General features: G+C 36.5%; 1 protein-coding gene across 7 annotated transcripts in view; it reads left to right on the top strand.

Moving 5' to 3' along the window:
* LOC113080114 (butyrophilin subfamily 3 member A2-like) overlaps positions 1-21,126 on the top strand; it is a 60,519-nt gene that overhangs the window by 17,395 nt on the left and 21,998 nt on the right. For 4 of the 7 annotated variants that reach the window (XM_026252478.1, XM_026252435.1, XM_026252514.1 and 1 more), the window contains exons 2-3: positions 15,056-15,367; positions 17,846-17,989. In XM_026252478.1, coding sequence (XP_026108263.1) covers positions 15,056-15,367; positions 17,846-17,989 — 456 coding nt within the window. The remainder of the gene's footprint in view (positions 1-15,055; positions 15,368-17,845; positions 17,990-21,126) is intronic. The other 3 variants (XR_003281894.1, XM_026252635.1, XM_026252578.1) reach the window with 1 other exon arrangement.

The raw sequence follows: 21,126 nt of genomic DNA, 5'->3' as shown, positions 1-21,126 counted from the left end.
GTGGCTGCATCTCCAGTGCGAGCGAACACTGCAGCAGAAATCCGTTGCACTCCTCCACCAAGCCAGAGAAGGGTGCTGGAGAACACACTGGAGGAAACAGAGCAGATAAGTGCAACATCTAGGTAGGTAGTTAGTTATTTATTTAGTTAGTTATTTCATTAGTTCAATGTATCACAAGGATAGCTTAGAGACTCCTTTTCGTATGAATGAGACCGGACACTGGAGTGAGGAGAGGTGTGTGCTTTTGTATGAATCTTGATAAGAATGTAATTCCAAATAGGTGCATGAAATCAGTACTCTGTGTAACTGTGATTGGGTGGTGGCTGAGCCTGGCCAATCTGTGACAACACCCAAAACTGTGCTCCATACTGCATCACCTCACACAGTGTTGTGGAAGCTCTTTCGATCCATTTGTGTGCAAATGATTACAAGAGCAAATCTTTATAGACAAACTTCTATAACATAATAGAATACACATTATAGCCACTTATTTGTGTATATTGAGTGTTAATGTAGACAAATACAGTTTACAGACAAATGTCTTTTTCCCAAGAAGTTATTTGTCAAAATAAAGGACAGGTAATGAATAACAAAAATGCATTTTGTTTTATTACTTTTAATGCTCCGATGCAAAGTAAACCACAATTTCTTTTAAATAATATAACACTTAATTCATATATGTCAGCCTCTAGTAAGCAGCTTAGAGTCAATTTGAGAAAAAACTTGTAAACAATGTGCCATGAAAACTAGACAGGCAAACTGAGGAAACGGCTTCAGCTTTTTGTAAACATTGTCAATTTTTTAACTAAAGAAAATAAGAAAATCATTACACGACTTATTTGAAACAGGTAGAGAAGTGTTGGCATTAACTTTAAGAAGTCTGTTAATAGTATGAAAGAAATGCCTGGGATTACTCTGATTATTATCTAAAATCTGAGAAAAATAAACAGATCTGGTAGACTCAATTTCAGCTTTATATTCTCCCAAGTGGTCTTTCCAAGCTTGATAAAACACATTCAGGCCTGAGTTACCCTACTTGCGCTCCAATTTACACATAGAGACACAGCTAGACTTCAAGTGAGCAAAAGAATCTAAATTAGAGAGGAGGCAGAGACAGATTCAGGTCAAAGAAAATTTCCAAATGATCTGAGAGACCAATTTCAACAGAAAACAGCTGTGAAACAACTGCATCATTTGCAGTGGTCTAATGTGTGGCCTTTGTTATGTGTTGTTAAAACAGTCCAACAAAAATAAAAAATCCTTAGTCATTGCACCGTCATTTTGGTCAGTGTGTATGTAAAGATAAGGCATTCTTGAATTTAAAACACAACACTGACAACAAATCTGCAAATTCAGACATACAAGCTTAATTTGCCTTTGGTGGTTGATAAGACCATAGCGATGGTAATTGCTTTAGAGGCAGAGATGCTCAAAACAAGGCTGTAAAAATAAACTCCATCCACTGGTCCCTTAATGCTATTTTTTTTTTTTTGGTAATCTGTGCAGGGTTGTCTTGCCCTGGCAACCAAAAATACACTCCTTTTGTGATATTTCGCGACGTTCTCGCTCTGATCAGTGAATGCCTGTTGTGCTCTCAGTACTCTGCTATATGGGAGCGCGTGCTCTTCTGGCAGACGTGCCCTAGGACCCATATAAGGAAATTCCGCTCCATCTAACATCACACAGAGCCATACTCGAAAAAAACTTTCAGAAACTTGTGACAAACCGGAAGGAGTATTTTTGGAACAGAGCATTTCACCCCCCCTTTAAACCTCAGATGTGATTTCCTCCACAGACCACCCACACATTGAAGTTATTGTTATTGTTGGAGAAGCAGCAACTCTTCCCTGCATGTGTCCTCCTGGCTGGCCTCCATATCTGGTCTCAGAAATGTGCAATAAAATTATTAAGAGATTGAGTTACAGTACTCGCTTGGGTATTTATTTATTTAGTTAGTTAAACTAACTATTTAGTTAGTTAGTTTGTTAGTTCAATGTATCACAAGGATAGCTTAGAGACTCCACTTCTTATGAATGAGATCGGACACTGGAGGGAGAGGTGTGTGCGTTTGTATGAATCTTGATAAGAATGTAATTCCAAATAGGTGCATGAAATCAGAACTCTATGTAACTGTGATTGGGTGGTGGCTGAGCCTGGCCGATCTGTGACAACACCCAAAACTGTGCTCCATACTGCATTACCTCACACAGTGTTCAACCCACCACCATGCTGAAGGATTCAGGCAGGAAACTCTATCGATCCATTTGTGTGCAAATGATTACAAGAGCAAATCTTTATAGACAAACTTCTATAACATAATAGATTACACATTATATCCACTTATATGTGTATATTGAGTGTTACATAGTTAACAGACAAATACAGTTTACAGACAAATGTCTTTTTCCCAAGAAGTCATCTATCAAAATAAAAGATGGGTAATGAATAACAAAAATGCATTTTGTATTATTAAAGTAATTTTAAAATATAAATTAAAATATAGGCATAATATATGAAAATATTGACATTTTGCATATTAATCCATATAGCCTACCCCCCTAAAATAGGCTACCACTTTTAATGCTCCGATGCAAAGTAAACCACAATTTCTTTTGAATAATATAACACTTAATTCATATAATATAAATAATACTGCACACCTTTTAAATGCATCAAATCTAGGAACGGGTACCGAAACCCAGTATTAAACTGGCCCCGGGGCTAAATTATGAAAGACCATAATATCAGTAAGATCTGACGGTACCGGTTCTGCTTTCGGTACTGGAGGTGGAAAAAATTAATGTACTATGTATTTTTGCTTAATAATGTTATCGTGCACATTTTATCTCACCAAAAATTTGTAATGTGCGATCATATTAAGACATTTGTCGGTGAGATTTGCGAGATCGCTCATGCGCGCCGTGGAGGCTGTCTGTCAGTCACACACACACACACCACAACGAGCGCGGCATACGCACAGACATAACAGTATGAAAACTCCCGCTTAGTAATAAAGAGTGACGATGGCGAAGAGATTTGCTTTATGATGTTATCGTGCACATTTTATCCTACCAAACATTTCTAATTTGCGATATTATTAAGACGTTTGTCGCGGAGGCTGTCTGTCAGTCACACCCACACACAACAAGAACGAGTGCGGCGCACACACACGCGAAGGGGCTGTTCACATATCGCGTGTTTTGCGTGCTCAAGTTCGTTATTTCAAATGCAGGTGCATGGTATGCGCGCTCATAATGGAAGTGACACGGTCGCGACGCGATTTTTCAAGGCACGTTCGCACCGCATCGAGTAAAAAACATCTCAACTTTTCAGAATGCCGCAAGCGCACCGCAGGTCATGTAACTTCCTCACCTTTTCCGTAACAACGTTGAAAGCTCAGCCAAGATGAAGGAACTGCTGATAGCTGTATGTGGATTTTTTTATTAATTTAGTAGCAGTGCTACTGCAACCAGTTTTAGTGCTGAAAATCCATTCATCCATTGCTGAAATTTCCGCGTCTTCCTGAGATTGAAGACACTTGTAGAGACTGGTACATCTCTACAAGGTGTCACAGTATAAGGACAAGCAGTGTAAAACAAAGAACCAGACTGAATAAAATACTCATTAAAATGGTTCAATATCTCCAGCTTGTCATGAACTACTACAGACTCTTTCATAATAAAAGAAGGAACATTAATACTATCTTTGTTTCACTGTAAACCCAAATTAGTAAGCAGAACTCAAAAAATTTGATGTAACTCGTTGCCTCAAATTTTTTAAGTTAATGAACTTAAAAATTTAATTTAAAAAAAAATTAAATATCTATATTACATACTACATAAACCTTTTAATTTCAGTTAAATTAAAACATGTTATGAAATTAACTGAAATAGTTTTAGTTACAGTGACTTAAAATTTAGCTTTCACATACTCAAGACATTTAGTTAAAAACACTTTAAAAAAAAATTTCACAAAGAGCCACTTTTAAGTTGAATGAACTCATTATTTATTAGTATCTTTGTCTTTGTGTTTTAAGTACAAGTTACTCAAACCTTTTAAAACACAAGACTCAAAATCATATGAATCAAAACTAATTTTTTTGATGTAACTCGTTGCCTCAAATATTTTAAGTTCAACAAACTTAAACAGTTTAAAATTACAGTGTGCTGAGTTCTTGTCCTTTCCTATTTAACACTTCATTTAAAAGACAGAAAAAAGGTGCACTATGATAAAACCTGAAAAACTGATTAAGACCACATCTCTGACATTACAAATTCACAAACCTGCATGAACTTTTACAAAAACATGAACCATTTAAAACTAAATTACATGCATTGTTACCAAGTACTACCCAGCTGTACTTAACAATTGTAAAGAACAAGAGCTGTTTTAAAATCACAAATAACATTTAGAAATGAAAACTGCACATTAATAAATGCACACTGTGCACATTTTGGGGGAAAAAAGTGCAAAAACCTTTCAACCATTATTTTCACAAATTGTTTTTACATTGAACTACTGAGGAACTGCCAGGCCTTAGTAATTTTTCCAATACATTTCTACATACACATCAAGTCATTTTTGAGACTCTGTAACTTGGGTGACAGTTTACCCTCATCAAGACCAAGCAAAATCTTTTGAATGAATTCAAAAGTGTTGGTCAGTCCCCTGGGATAGTTGAGGTGTAGTGCATAGATTAGTCCAAACATTACCAGGAAGGCATCAGCAAATCTGGAGAGGCTGCCCACAATCTCACTTTCGATGACAACAGAGATTTTCACAGGCTGGAAGTGAACTGGACTTGTGTCATTATCTTTGATGACTGTGAGGAGGGCCACTGCAACATCTAAAAGCTCTGGCTCATCAGATGTGTCCTGTAAAATAAAATGGATATTAAAGCAAAAACAGAATATCTGTCAAGCCAGCCAAGCTAACAGTAAACAAACGTTGCAAGAGATTGATACTATGCAACAAAAAAAAAAAAGCGTAAAAAATAATCTAGAACTAAAACTATTTTACAGTGGGGTCAAAGAAAACAAATCGCACAAACTATTTGGTTGGAAAGACTGAACAAGAGTAAGCATGTATGTATTTATAAGAACTGTTTAGTGTGGTAATGTGATATTTCTTTTTTTAAATACTCACCATGCAGATCCTTAAAAACCCAGAGACGTCCTCACGTAGATACACAGGAAGGGCATGAAGAACAGTGACACGTTTGGTGTGTGTGTCATGAAACTCCTATAATGATAAAAACAGAACTGTACATAACTAAACTGTAAATTTTAAACAATACAATCAGATATGCAAATACAAAAAAAAAAAAAAAAAAAGGACAAGTTGTAGTGTTCAAAGCTCATTTGAATCATCAACATTTTCTAATGTTTTCAAACTTTAATATTTTAATTAAGTTTTAGCCTACAAAAATGTACAACAATATCTTTACCTGGTCATCATGGATTCTTAGGATTTCAGTTAAAGTATCTGATGTCTTCCCGGTTCTGGATGCTTTCTGTCTGAACAGGGTCATCAGTCTAGGAAGATGTCGGTCAAGCTCAGAGTAGAATGTGTTGGGCAGGTTCTCGTTTGTAATCCGTTGGAACTCTGCTTACACCTACATTTTAAAACAATGAAAGACAGAGAACACAGCCATGTTCATTATGTGAACCTGGTTAATCTACTACCCCCTCACAGAAAACAGCCCCTGAATGTGGTACGTTATCAAGAAAGCAATAACAGGACAAACAGTGTTACCCCACATTACCTCAGATTCCATTTTGAGTGCAGGCCAGAGTTCCATGAGCTCTTTTACTGGTGGGCATGTCTTCACTATGGTCTGTCGCCGCAGAGCAAAGGTGGTTTGCATCATCTTTTTTATAAGTGGTAAGTTCTTCTCAGCTTTCTTCATTTCATCAACAATTTTCTGTCTCAACTGTTCAAGAGTTGAGGGATTTTCTCCTTGGGGAAAGTTGGGCAAAAAGTTTACTTCTGCTCGTTTGGGTCTTTTAATATTTGAATGTGAAGATTCATTGTCAGGATTCATTGCACTCCTTTTTCCAGCATTTACAGTGATCTCTGGACATCCAGCCCTTCTCATCTTGCTCCTATAGTTCCCCATCTTAAATTTGAGGCTATTTTTCCACCCATTCCAGCCAGTCTGAGATCCTGCTTCTTTCAAGCAAGGATGTTTTACCACAAGAGCCTCAGCTACCATTGCTATCTCCTTATCACTGGGATAAGCCTTGTAGCCATACATCACAGATGCTAGCTTTTCTAAAATGTCATGTTTTATGTCTCTAGTTAACTGAAGTTGCTTGTTGTTCTTCTCAAATTCGGCATTACCTTCCCGAAGTCTCAGTTCAACGTCAAAAGAAAATGTGGGAATTGGAAAAATATGTGAAGGCCATCTTCTCCCACGTTCTGAGGATGATACACTTGACATTGTTTCTGTTGATGCAACAGAGCTGGAATCTTGCTCAAATGACACATGCACAACAGCTTTCTGTGGCAACTCATCAATGTCAGAGAGGGAAGTAAGTTTTCCATCAAAGTCAGGGTCTTCATATTTTAAACTGAAGTCAAGGTCTATTTCCAGCTGTTCTTTTATAACAGCAATCAGTGCATCAACAGAGGCTGGTCGTGAACTAAGTTTTAATTTTCTAGCCCGGTCTGGCTCAACAACACGAAGGATCATGGCTTGTGGAGATAAAGCTGCCATTATGCTGATGGAAATCAAAAGATTGGCATGTATAAATACTTATTAAAATACACAGATTATATACTGCACCGTAATAAAAATAGTAATTGATTCATGAAAAATACTCACCACTGGCTTGTTTTATTTGTATGAATCTCTTGGGTGTCAACAGAAGCGAGCCTTCTACCTCGTATGCAGAGAGAGGGACTGAATCGTTTAAGTCAGACCTTAGGTGGATTGACAGACTTGTCTGTGAAGGTGAGAGCTCATAGGATCCAAGATGTTCTGAAAACCAGGACTCACAATCAGAACAAAGGAATGAAATGGTGCTATTGACAAGGTAAATGTGTTCTACTCTGCAAAACCTAGGTAGTCCACCACTCTCTCCGACAGACAAAAACATTCCACAGACATAGTCTGTGCCATTGATGGTAACCTTTGATGTCTGGTATATTGTGTCACTAGTTGTTAGTCTTCTGATGTGCAGCTGAGCTACTTCTGGTAGAGCTGAAACCAGAACAGAGTCAACACTGGACGCTTGTGTTTCAGGGTTGAAAAATGAAGGGGCAGCAAGATTGTATGCCATCATGTGTTGGTGTCTGACTGCCATTGTCTTCAAAATATTTTTGAAGTTTTGAGCGTCATGCACCACTCGTTTAAAAAAACGGTGTTTGGCCTCAAATCGCATTGTCCAAACATGCACCAGGGGCCCAAAGCACTTGATCATGGTGGGGTAATGCTCCACGTAGTGATGTTTAGGACGAAGGTTAAACTCTGGGAACGTTTGCAGAAGTACTTGCTTATGATCACTGATTTTGGACTGAAAATAGTCTAAGGTTTCATCAGTAAATGATGGGCATAATGCTAACTGCACTACCTCTTTCAGTTCCATCAAAACTGTCCATGCACCATCACCTTCTGGTACTACACTGCCTACAAGTAATGGAAGCAGTCGGAGCAGAGTAGCATTTTCATGTCCATTCCCTCCTATCGTTCCTCGAGACAAAAATGTTTTGGGAATTGGATGAGGTCTATCCACTTTATCAGTGTGCTGATATGGGAATGATGCAATCTTTTGGTTCAAATACTCTAAAGTGAAGTACTTCATCCGGATCATAGTCTTAATGCAGAGAGAAAGCTCCACAGGAACTATTCCTTCCAGAAGATCATGAAGTACATCTGGAGGAAAGCCTGTGATTGGATGAAAGTAATCCAGGGAGTCACGCAAGACACAACTAGCTTTAACACCAAAGTGGTTGGAGCAAGTGTCACTTTCCAGAAGGTTTTGTACATGAAGGTCATGGCTGTCTTTGGTTCTTTGAGAAAACTGCCTGGCTTCAGTTGCTTTAAACTGTTCTCTTGTGGCCAAGCAGAATCTGCAAACATAGCCTTCTTTAAATGACTCCACAAAGCCACTTAATCCATGGGCGGCTAGATTGTCAGCAGAAACACAAAAGATGGTACCTTTGACATTGCGACCAGCTCTTTCAATAAAGACACCATCCTGTTCAAGAATATGAACATCACGTAATAATGGAGCAAGTACAGCTGCATACCCATGCTTATGGATGTCTGTCACTTTTGCAAGCAATGCTAGCTGTATATTGTGTAAAGTTGATCTGTGTTTTGGTGGCATATTGGCAAATGCCCAGTAAACAGCACAAAGTTTGTGAATTTTACGTGATGTGCCAAGTGGGTTGGCAATTTCAAGATCATCAATATATAGCTGGAGGGGTAAAATGAGATCACCGGTTGAAAATAATTCATTTTCAAGGAAATAAGAGCCATTGCAACATGATGCATATTGACCAGAATTGGTATTTGGATCAGTAATTATTTTTAGAATGTCTGTGTTCTTAAACAACTCCTGAATCATTCGAAGGATAGGAACATACATTTTGGAATGTCCAAGTTGCTCCAGCTGATACTCAATTGGCATTACACATGGATAGTTGTGCTCAAAAAAGATTTTTCTGCGCTTCGATGTGGATAACTCTGCACAATTAGAAGTACTAGTAAATATAACATTAGAGTCCATAACTCCACTTACAACCTCATCCAGTGCAGATTCTGCCAAATTGCAACCATTTCTCTGCAATATATCTTGAATTTCCTTCTTGATCAAAGGCTGCGATAAGAAGCAGACCTGATTTAAATGCTCCACTATTTCCTGGGTAGCTGTGTTTGAGACATGGAGGATTGCCTGCATCTTTAGAAATAAGGAAGATAAATTCATTCTGAGATCTTGTTTTAGTTTGTCAGTGTCACACACACCATCATCCCCCAATGGATCCTCATCTATACCTGAAGGTTCTTCATTCAAATCACCATCAACTGCAGGAATACTGGGTTGAGCAACTTCACTGACAATGTCATTTTTAAAGTCTGACGAAACACTTGCTTGGTGTGATCTACTTTTATGAGAATTGAATGTAGAGTACACATTAGTGGTAAAGCTGCAATCCTTATATGGGCAAGCCACTGTTTCATGATTTCTTAAATGCCTTCTAAGATGGCAGAAGACAACAGATTCAGAAAAATGCTGCTGAAATGGGCATAAAGGGCATTTAAACAACAGAGACTGCTGACAGTGTTCTGCACTACTGCCAAATTGGTGAGTGTGACATCTTGCCAAATGAGTTCTAAGACTATTAAAAGTCTTAAATGTACACATGCAATAATTGTAGATGCATGGAAGGGGGCATACACTGGAAAAGTGGCTATGCTGCAGTCTGTAGTGCTTAAATATTTGCAGTCGTTCAGTAGAAGAAGCTGAACACAACTTACACTGCCAAATCATATTGAAGCCAACAACCTGAAAGAAAAACAAAATTAATGTTAGAAAGTGTATAGCTCCAAAAAAGAAAAAAGAAAAAAAACGGTTTAATTATCCGAGTACAATTCAACAAACAGGTTACATGACCATGACCAGAGAATACAGCTACCACTTGAGCTGCACGATTAATTGTTAAAAGATCTCGATTGAAACTGCAATATATATTCTGAAAGATCATAATTTACATGGCACAATTACGTCTATATCATTTTACCATATTAGACTTAAAATATATGAAAGTGTTCAGAGGATTTCCAGGCACATTTCTGCAATGGCACGTGCTCTCCAACTCCCCAAATTGCGTATCAGTGGCACATCACCTCATTGGGAAAAGTATTTTTTCCAAGTTATATAGTGTTTTTGCACACCAGACAAAATTAGTAACTAATGTTTATTTTTAAATCGCGTGTCTAATGTCTTTAAATAAAACAAATGGAACGTTAGGCAAAGTTACATTGTCTCGTACGTTGTGCAAGCGGAAATATAGACTATGATCCGTTCGAAAATGATATAGAAGTTAACTAATGTGTAACATATGCTTCGCCCGTTCGCCGTTCATTTTTTTTTCAGGCCCATTTCATCAGTTATTCCTTGCAGGACATCCATTACTTTTGGATGTAAATATACGTAACTGGTGAACGCTATTTAAAGTTTTTTCTAGACTAAACTGTTGCAACTGTTCACTAGATAAGCGCCTATTTAAAATGCATTTAACACTTACCGTGATAACTGCCGACAACTTGAAGCTGAGATCCTCCTCACTCACTGCAGTATTTTGTGGCGCCAAAGCAAACGTTATCCAAGCGTTGCGCGCTCCCACAACGTCGTAAAAGTCTCACACTGACCTTGGAGCACGTTAGCCGCGTAAGCCAATAAAATAACGACCCTTACGTCAACGGAAAAGTTTTTTAAACAAACATTTTTTTTACTGCATGTGATAAAGGCCCATTCTATATATAATACTGTATATATAATAGATATATAATATATAATATAATATTGTATTTTGTGCACACATTAAAACAGCTGTTCTGGTTAGTGTTAACGTTTGTGTATGTAAAATTTGTAATATTTATGTAATATTTTTCTTGCAAAATAATTTTTAAAGCTGAATTCATGAAGACACAAGCTTCATTAGTCAAATGAAGTTTTTATTTTATTTTAACTTATTTATATGTATATAATTTAATTAAAGGTGACAAATTGCTTCACCACACACGTGCGCACACACACACAAAGTTTACTAATGTCATATGCAGACATCATGTTGAAACAACTAAAAAAATAAAAAATAAGTAAAGTTAAATTATATTCCTAAGTGACACTTACTTAATGAGCAAGTTGTTTCAGTTAATCAAAAATAATAATTTTAAATCACTCAAAAACTATTAAAAAGTCACACAAACCCAAACTACTTGAGTTAGTAGAACTTTTTTGGAAAATTAAGTTTATACTACTCAATCAGTTTAATTATTTTGAGCATTTGGGTTTACAGTGTTGAAGAAAGTAATTTTATAGCCTTCCAAAATTTTCTGGGATCATTTAAGGTGTTATTAGTGGCTGACAGATAAAAGTCAGATTTTGCTTTCTTATTAAAAGAAGAACATTTATTTCTTAACTGCCTATAAACAAGCCAATCAGATGAAGAGCCCGTTTTTCTTGCTTTGGCCCAAGCTAAATTGCGGTCATGAAGAATATCTCCAAGCTCAGAGGAAAACCAGGGATTGTCCCGCCCCTTAACTCTGAATCTCTTTAGTGGGGCATGTCTATTTATTACTTGCAAAAAACTATCCCAGAAAAAGATCCAGGCTGACTCCACATCTGGAATCAGCTCTATTCTACTCCAATCACAATTAAACAAATCATGGCAAAAGCCCTGTTCATTAAATTTTTTGAGATTCCTCTTACATATTACGTGAGGTTTACATTTAGGCATCTTAGTATTTCTTACAGCAGCAACAACACAATGATCACTTAGGTCATTGCAAAAAACACCAACAGCAGAAAATTTGTGTGGGACATTAGTCAAAATTAAATAAATTAAGGTGGATTTCTCATGGCACTTAAGATTTAAACAAGTGGGAGAATTGATTAACTGTGTAAAATTGACAGAATCACAAAAGGACTTAAATTCATCTGAACAAGGTTTCAGCCAGTCCCAGTTTAGATCACCTGCTATGTGCCCTCTAGAAGTTGCGTTCAGCAAATGAACATCGCTTGATTGTGCTATCCCAAAGAAGCACAAAGTTACTTTTACGGACTTTAAAATTAAATGTTCCCTCCTGGTCGTATGACCTTCCCAACTCAATCCGAGCAGCTGAGTCCTTAGCCATCTTCAAGAATCGGCTTAAAACGCATCTCTTCCATCTTTATTTGACCCTCTAACTTTATCACTCAATATTCTAATTCTATTCTTAAAAAAAATCTAACTACCTTTCTAATCTTTTTGTATTCTATTTTTCTTTTCATTTATTATGCAATTATATATATATATATATATATATATATATATATATATATATATATATATGTATGCATATGTATGTGTGTATGTGTAAAGACCACTATCTAGCTTGCTCTATTCTTATTTTTATTCTATCTGTTTTCTTTTTATTTATTATATTATTTAAAATCCCATGCTACGTGTCGTGTGTTAACCTAACTGAGACTTGTTATAGCACTTATATACAGAGATGTATAAAGTACTAGAGACCCATACTTGAGTAAAAGTACAAGTGCTCTATCAAAAAAGTGACTTGAGTAGAAGTAGAAGTGCTCTTTAAGCACCACACTTAAGTAGAAGTACTAAAGTATTCAACATTTTTTGTACTTAAGTATTGCAAGTAGTCTATTTTAAAATTTACTACTCAAGTACTGAAAGTAAAAGTAGAAGTATTGTGTTATGTAGCTATTAAAGAAAATAGTCAAAAGTTTGAACATATTGTTTTTACTATTTCAAATGATTAACCTAAAGGACAATAACAATTCCTTTGACTAACTTCTTGTAAATAAAAAACGGTTAGTAGGGTCAGTTAGCCCAATTTGCAAAATGATGTCATTGATAACTTACCCTCATGTTGTTTCAAACCCATAAGACATCAGAGGGTCATTTAGAATTTTTTGAAGCATCGAAAATACATTTTGGTCCAAAAATAGCAAAAACTACATTGTCTTCTCTTCCGTGTCTGTTGTAAGAGTTAAAAACAAAGCAGTTTGTGATATCTGGTCCGCGAACGAATCATTCGATGTAACCGGATCTTTTTGAAACAGTCCACCAAATCGAACTGAATCGTTTTAAACAGTTCACGTCTCCAATACGCATTAATCCACAGATGAATTAAGCTTAACTTGTTTAATGTGTCTGACACTCCCTCTGAGTTAAAACAAACCAATATCCCAGAGTAATTCATTGACTCAAACAGTACACTGACTGAACTGCTGTGAAGAGAGAACTGAAGATGAACACAGAGCCGAGCCAGATAATGACTCGTTCACGAGTCAAGAACCGTTTCTGTCAGGCGCGTCCGATTCGTGAACCGAGGAGCTGATGATACTGCGCATGTGTGATTTAGCGTGAAGCAAACCGACACACAGAGCGTCTGAACTGAACTGATTCTTTTGGTGATTGATTCTGAACTGATTCTGTGTTAATGTTATGAGCCCATGTACAGTCAACGCCAATGACGCCATTGCATCGAGCGCAAAAGAATCGGTGAACTGTTTTCTTCAACTGGTTTATTGAATCGGAACTGTCAGAAAGAACTAACGTTACTGGTCATCCGAGAACCGATGCAACCGGCTCTTGACTCGTGAACGAGTCATTATCTGGCTCGGCTCGGTGTTCATCTCTCTCTTCACAGCAGTTCAGTCAGCACGCGCAGTGTCGCTTGATTCGCTCAATGATGTGGCAGCTTCATCAAACCTGCCATCTACAGTTCTAGCAGTGGTTTGTAATGGAATGATTCGTAACATTATTATAATTGTAACGAGTAACGATGCAGCACATGAAAAAAATATCGGAGTAAAAGTATTAAACTCAGCGAAAATATGTACCGAAGTAAAAGTGGAAGTAGGAGAAAAAAATAATACTCTAGTAAAGTACAGATACCGCCTTTTAGTACTTAAGTACAGTAGTGAAGTAGTTCTACTTCGTTACTATACATCTCTGCTTATATATCATTGCTCTTTTTGTTGTTTTTGATTGCTTCCACTGTCTTCATCTGTAAGTCGCTTTGGATAAAAGCGTCTGCTAAATGAATAAATGTAAATGTTACTGAAGCCGTCATCAGCGAGGCAAAACTGACATCTAATTGCGAAAACGTGCTTCGATGTGCTTGTTTGATAACTTGGTTAAAGCGCCACTCAGTGGTCGAAAGCTGCAAATGCACTTTACAGACGCCGTGGCGGCGGTACCCACGGCGGTAGAAGGGGTGTTTTGGATGTTTACCTACTGCACAAACAAACTGTTGACGATCAGTGAGATAAGATCTAAATCAGATTAAAACAAGACTTAAATAAGCTTGTAGGGAAGGGATCAAACTTGCAGGGGTATCTTTCATACGTGATACCTCCCTAGTAAGCACTAAAGCAGCTCAGAGTCAATTTGAGAAAAAACTTGTAAACAATGTGCCATGAACACTAGACAGGCAAACTGAGGAAACGGCTTCAGCTTTTTGTAAACATTGTAAATTTTTTTACTAAAGAAAATAAGAAAATCATTACACAACTTATTTGAAACAGGTAGAGAAGTGTTGGCATTTAACTTAAAGAAGTCTGTTAATAGTATGAAAGAAATGCCTGGGATTACTCTTATTATTATATATAATCTGAGAAAAATAAACAGATCTGGTAGACTCAATTTCAGCTTTATTTTCTCTCAAGTGGTCTTTCCAAGCTTGATAAAAACACATTCAGGCCTGAGTTACCCTACTTGCACTCCAATTTACGGCAAGCTGATTTCTTAGAACACAAATGGCAGAACGAGCAATAGAGACACAGCTAGACTTCAAGTGAGCAAAATAATCCAAATTAGAGAGGAGGCAGAGACAGATTCAGGTCAAAGAAAATTTCCAAATGATCTGAGAGACTAATTTCAACAGAAAACAGCTGTGAAACAACTGCATCATTTGCAGTGGTCTAATTTGTGGCCTTTGTTATGTGTTGTTAAAACAGTCCAACAAAAACAAAAAGTCCTTAGTCATCACACCGTCATTTTGGTCAGTGTGTATGTAAAGATAAGGCATTCTTGAATTTAAAACACAACATTGAAAACAAATCTGCAAATTCAGACATAAAAGCTTAATTTGCCTTTGGTGGTTGATGAGACTGTAGCGATGGTAATAGCTTTGGGGGCAGAGATGCTCAAAACAAGGCATTCAGATGATGAAAACTGTGGTATGCACCCAGCGCTGATGTTAAATTGTAAATTGTGAACCACAATAATTCCCCCACCTCTACCAGTGGGAGATCAAACAGTCCATACCATAATATTTATTAAACTTCAGATGTGATTTCCTCCACAGACCACCCACACATTGAAGTTATTGCTATTGTTGGAGAAGCAGCAACTCTTCCCTGCATGTGTCCTCCTGACTGGCCTCCGTTTCTGGTCTGGCAGAAGAACATTGATGAGGCACTCGTGGTTAATTACTACAAAGATGATGACCAAGAAGACATCCAAATTGCACTCGAGTACAGGAACAGAACAGAGCTGAGACTGACAGGAAACTGTTCTCTTGTGATTCATAGTGTGTGTTTATCAGACCAGGGACTGTACATCTGTTACTATAAGAAAAATCCTTTAAGGCATGAAAAAATCTATCTGGGGGTCACAGGTCAGTATCACCATTTATTTTTCATCGTCCTTTGTTGTGCGTATCACATACTCAAATTATGAAGGGAAAGTGTATTTTATATGCTTATATATGCCATTTCTTCTGTTCAGTTGTTCATTTTAATGGTCCTGTGATGTAAAATCTAATTTAATAATTTGATTAAATCAATAAACGTTACTACTGATTCTTAATTCAGCACTATGGAAGCTTATTTCTACAATGAAAAAAAAAGTATATGTTTTTCTAGCAGTTTCAAGTTTATATCTCTCAATTCTGAATTTAAATTTTACAATTCTGATATTATATTTAATAATTCAGATTTTATAATCTCTTAATTCTTTTATCTCACAATTCTGAGTCTATATAAAAGTCAGAATTGTGAGAGAGAGAATTAAGATATAAACTTGCATTTAAGAGAAAAAAAGTGTGAAATTTGAAGATATTTTTTTTAATGACTATTCTCTGGCAAAAATAAATATTCCATAACTTTTGCAAGACTTTTGGATGCAGGTTATAAAATAAACTCATTCAGAATTGTAAAACTAAATGTGAGCTCTCTGAATGCTAGTGAGAGAAATAAGGAGATGCTTCTTTTTTACTTTCACAATGACTTCACAATGCTTATTTTATCTCTGTTTATTTAACTGTTCACTGGGAAATGGAGCTATTGTTTTGCTGTCAACCTTAAAGGGTTAGTTCATTGAAAAATAAAAATAATGTAATTAATAACTCACCCTCATGTCGTTCCAAACCCGTGAGATCCCCGTTTATTTTCAGGACAGAGTTTAAAGGGGGGGTAAAATGCTCGTTTTTACTCAGTATCCTGTTAATCTTGAGTACCTATAGAGTAGTACTGCATCCTTCATAACTCCAAAAAGTCTTTAGTTTTATTATATTCATAAGAGAAAAATAGTCTGTACCGATTTTTCCCAGAAAAACACGACAGGCTGGAGGCGTGACGTGTGGGCGGAGCTAAAGAATCACAAGCGCCAGTAGGCTTTTGCGTTGAGAGCGTTTGGAAGTTGTGACATTACCGTGAGAAAAAAAAAAAAAAAAACATCATCCAAAACAAACCATGGCTAACAGTCAGATTCAGCCGTTTATTTATGATCCAGAATCAGATCCCGAGGCTGAAACTGAACGAGAGCAGCAGCGACTCGCTCCAAGCGGGGCTCGAACCCGGGTCTCCGGCATGGGAGGCGGACGCACTAACAAGGAGGCAGAGATATTTTAAGCAGTTCTGCTCACCGCCTGCGGTTCCAACACACGATCGTGACCCTTTTTCGTTGGAATTGCATCATCCTTAAGAAATAAACGATACGCAAATCCGTCGTCAAACTGGGCCTTGTGTGTAAAACAAGCATCTTCGAAATGCAGGGAACAAACAAAAACACTTGCACAACTCCGTTGATGCTCTGTAAAAATAAACTCCATCCACTGGTCCCTTAATGCTGTTGTTTTTTTTTTTTTTGGTAATCTGTGCAGGGTTGTCTTGCCCTGGCAACCAAAAACACACTTATTTTGTGACTTTTCGCGACGCTCTCGCTCTGATCAGTGAATGTCTCTGCTCTCAGTGCTCTGCTATACGGGAGCGCGCGCTCTTAGGACCCATATAAGGAAATTCCGCTCCATCTAATGTCACACAGAGCCATACTCGAAAAAAAACTTTCCGAAACTTGTGACAAACCGGAAGGAGTATTTTGGGAACAAAAATACTCCTTCAAACGTACAACTTCATTTTTGAAACTTTTTTTCGGCTCGGTGTTCATCTTCAGTTCTCTCTTCACAGCAGTTCAGTCAGTGTACTGTTTGAGTAAATTAATTACTCCGGGATATTGGTTTGTTTTAACTTAGAGTGAGTGTCAGCCACATTAAAAAAATTTACAGTTTAAGTCATTTGTGGATTAATGTGTATTGGAGACGCGAACCGTTTAAAACGATTTAGTTCGATTTGGTGAACTGGTTTAAAAAGATCCGGTTACATTGAGTGATTCATTCGCAAACCCGGTTATCACAAACTGCTGTGTTTTCAACTCTCTCACAACAGACACGGAAGAGAAGACAATGATAAATAAAGTTGTAGGTTTTGCATTTTTTGGACCAAAATGTATTTTTGATGCTTCAAAAAATTCGAACTGACCCTCTGATGTCACATGGACTACTTTGATGATGTTTTTCTTACCTTTCTGGACATGGACACACAGTTTCAATGGAGGGACTGAGAGCTCTAGGACTAAATCAAAAATATCTAAAACTGTTCCAAAGATAAATGGGGTCTCACGAGTTATTAATTACATAATTTAGATTTTTCAATGAACTAACCCTTTTATGTCATATTTTATCTCATTGCTACCATACTGAGTATATGTAAGGTTACAGAGTTTGCATCCAAAAGAAAGCTCTCTAGGGAGACTGAAGACCACAAACACATTTCACTACTCCACACAAATATACAATGAACTTGTATTGTTCTTGCAGAACAAGGGAAAGTGTCAGATGAACCTAAGCGTGTCCAGAGCACCACTGTGATATCTTCAGTCTGTGGGGTACTCATCATTTTGCTCATCACAATTGCTGCAGCATATATAGGAATTACTTGCAGAAATAGACATCAGATCAGAAGTAAGTCCATTTTTCCCCTTGTGACCTAAATGTGTTCATTGCAGTTAAAATAAATTGCAGCTTACAGTAATAAATTCATAGGCATAGTATATGAACTCTTCTTGCACTGTCAAAGTGACAACAAAATGAATGGGAGTCAATGAAATGCTAACAGCAGGTGGGGGTCCGCTAATCAATGGCGGCGCGGGGAAGCTTCAATAAAATATTAAACCCTGCCCCCCGGGTTTGCTGGATGCTAGACACTACTTCCACATTTGTCCACGACACTGTTGTCATGTGGTTTCTATGTCAGTAAAGGTGGTAACAAAGGTTAACTAACGTCATTGACAGGCGACTGCACAGCCCCGTGTCACTGTTTAGAATGGGAATTTTCTCATGATTTACAAGTAGTTGAAAACATTAGAGACATTGTTAGTAATCAGCTAGACAAAATATATAACACTAGAGTTAGTGGTTTTTGGATATTTTACTGCAAATATCTTACAAATTGTAGCTTTAAATATTAATAGTGTATGAGATGTTCCAAACAGTTTATACTTTACATTGTTTCCTGCATCAGTTTTTCACTTCATTATTTGGATTTATAAACTCCTGTCAGTCTCAAATCTAAAAGTATAGTTTATGTTTATTATGAGAACAGTTTGTTTAGAAACCATTGTTCCTGTCAAAATAACACCATTATAATCACTGCAGTAAAACAGATCATTTGGTATTTGACATGAAAAAGGAAGAACTTTAAATGACAGAAAGCTTGCAGGGTATCATCCTATAGATGTATATATATATATATATATATATATATTTTTTTTTTTTTTTTTTAATGAATTTCTAATAAATGCATAAAGTAAATATAATGCTGAAATGATGGATGTTGAAGATCAATAGATGGAACTTGATGAATGTTCTAAGAAACATTTTAGTAACATTCTAATCAAAAAAATAACATATAGACATTTTAACATTCTTAGAATATTAAAAATAAGCATTCAAATAACATATTTTATGTGAAAATTAAGTTATTAAAACTTTGTAAGAAATGTCTCTGTAACCTTTAACATCATTACCGTGATAAGCGTCCCAAAACTGGAATTATGTTTCCATAAAATTTTTAAAAACTTATAACAATTTTCATTACAGATTCTCAAAATAACACTTTTATCTTTGGTGTTATTTTACATTTGGTCACTTCATGCATGTTAATCAGATCGCGACAAGATTCCATTGAACTGATTCTGACCACATTCTCTTTACTATGTATATAGATATTTGCTTAATGCTTTTGCTTTCTAATATTTGCTTTCATTCTGACCAGACTGTTGGAGTCATTGTAACACTTCCAGTGTGTGTGTGTGTGTGTGTGTGTGTGTGTTTTGTGTGTTTGCTTTCACAGGGCATTAGTAAATGTAGTCAAACTGCAGGAATGCATACGCCCACTACTGACCCAGATACATGTGTGTGTTTGTGTAACATGTCTTGCATTCCTGCACTTATTGCTTTCTATAGCAGTTTTGTACAAAGATGTTGATGTAATGTCAGATGTTTTGGAGCCGTCTGTTTATTTACTGGATATGGACACTGTTCTTGGCACCAGCATACATGTTTTACAACTTATCTTTATGCGTTCATTAAGAAATGAGCAAGTTTGTCCGTTTTTCTTTCTTTCTTTCTTTCTTTCTTTCTTTCTAAACCTGATGTTATGAATTAATGGCAAAAATGTTTTGTGATTTAATATGTTTTGCCATATATACAGTATTCCAGGTAACAAGGAACATTCTAAGAACTTTGGTTAATATTCTTTCAGAAATGTTATTACAGTGTTCAATGTTGGACATTCATCCATTTTTTTTTTTATGTAACTTGTTTCAGAACATTCTGAACACATTCAATGAGTTGTGTTCAAGAATGTTCACCAAGGTTAAACATTTTATGTCACTCGTACATGTAATGCAGTAGCGTAGCCAGAAAAGAGATTTTGGGTGTGCATATGAAAATCTGGGTGTGCCACATTTATTGTCAGATTACTGTGCAAAATTATGGGATAGTATTTTTGTTGCACTGCTTCCGTCCAACCATACTCCTAGCGGTAATTTGCAGGTCGTGTCAACATGTAGTTAATTGTTAAATGTAATAATTTTCTTCCAAATACGATAATTTAGAATTTCTGGTACGATACTTGGACATTTCCAATCTGACAACACTGTCTGTTGATGTTGGGCCCGGGGAGCGAGATACATCAACAGACAGTGTTGTCAGATTGGAAATGTCCAAGTATCGTACCAGAAATTCTAAATTATCGTATTTGGAAGAAAATTATTACATTTAACAAAAAAGGAGCTCTGTGACATATTGCTAGCTAGCAATGTGCAATCTAAAATTATCTGTTTATATCATAGACTGCTGGGGTCACAGTCAGCTGCTGTTTGCTGATTGGTTGGCAGTCCAAATGTCGGCAGATATATTTTAACAAAAATAATTTAAAATGTAAATTACAAACAACAATAGCAACAACATTTTTTTTATTGAGACTATAAAAAATAATTCTGCATCTATTTTTAGGTGTGCCAACTGCCACTCTGGGTGGCACAGGCACACCCGGGCACACTCGTGGCTACGCCACTGATGTAATGGAGTGTGAAATGTCAGATTGAGTGTCAACGCTGGTGGCAAAATTCTAATGCAAACTGTTCTGACAGGTGACCTGAAAAAAGTGTTTGATCTGATCTAAACTAACTGGTTTTATTCAGATTGAAAGTATATTATGATGGAATCAAGCTGATGGACATTGTAGATGTTAGGGCGTTTCAGTCAGGTATTTGACTGAGAGGGAAAAGTTACAAGAAAGAATGTGAGGACAAAATATATATATTTTTTTCTAATTGTTTTTTTTTTCTAATTTATTTAGAATATATTTATCTCACAAAATAACTTGAGATTCACTTATGAGTGCAGATAAACAGTTAATTAGGAACAATCAAAGCTGACTTGTAAAGATGATTTTTACTACAGTAACATTCTTTCAGAAATCATTCTAATATTCTGATTTGCTACTCAAAAAAAATATTATTATAAATATTATTATTATTATTATTATTATTATTATTATTATTATGTTGAATTTTATGTTGAATGGAAATTTT

This window comes from Carassius auratus, chromosome 1 (genome assembly GCF_003368295.1).
Source record: "Carassius auratus strain Wakin chromosome 1, ASM336829v1, whole genome shotgun sequence".
NCBI lineage: Eukaryota > Metazoa > Chordata > Actinopteri > Cypriniformes > Cyprinidae > Carassius > Carassius auratus.
Note: the sequence above shows the minus strand (reverse complement) of the source record. Positions and strands in the feature narration are given on the sequence as shown.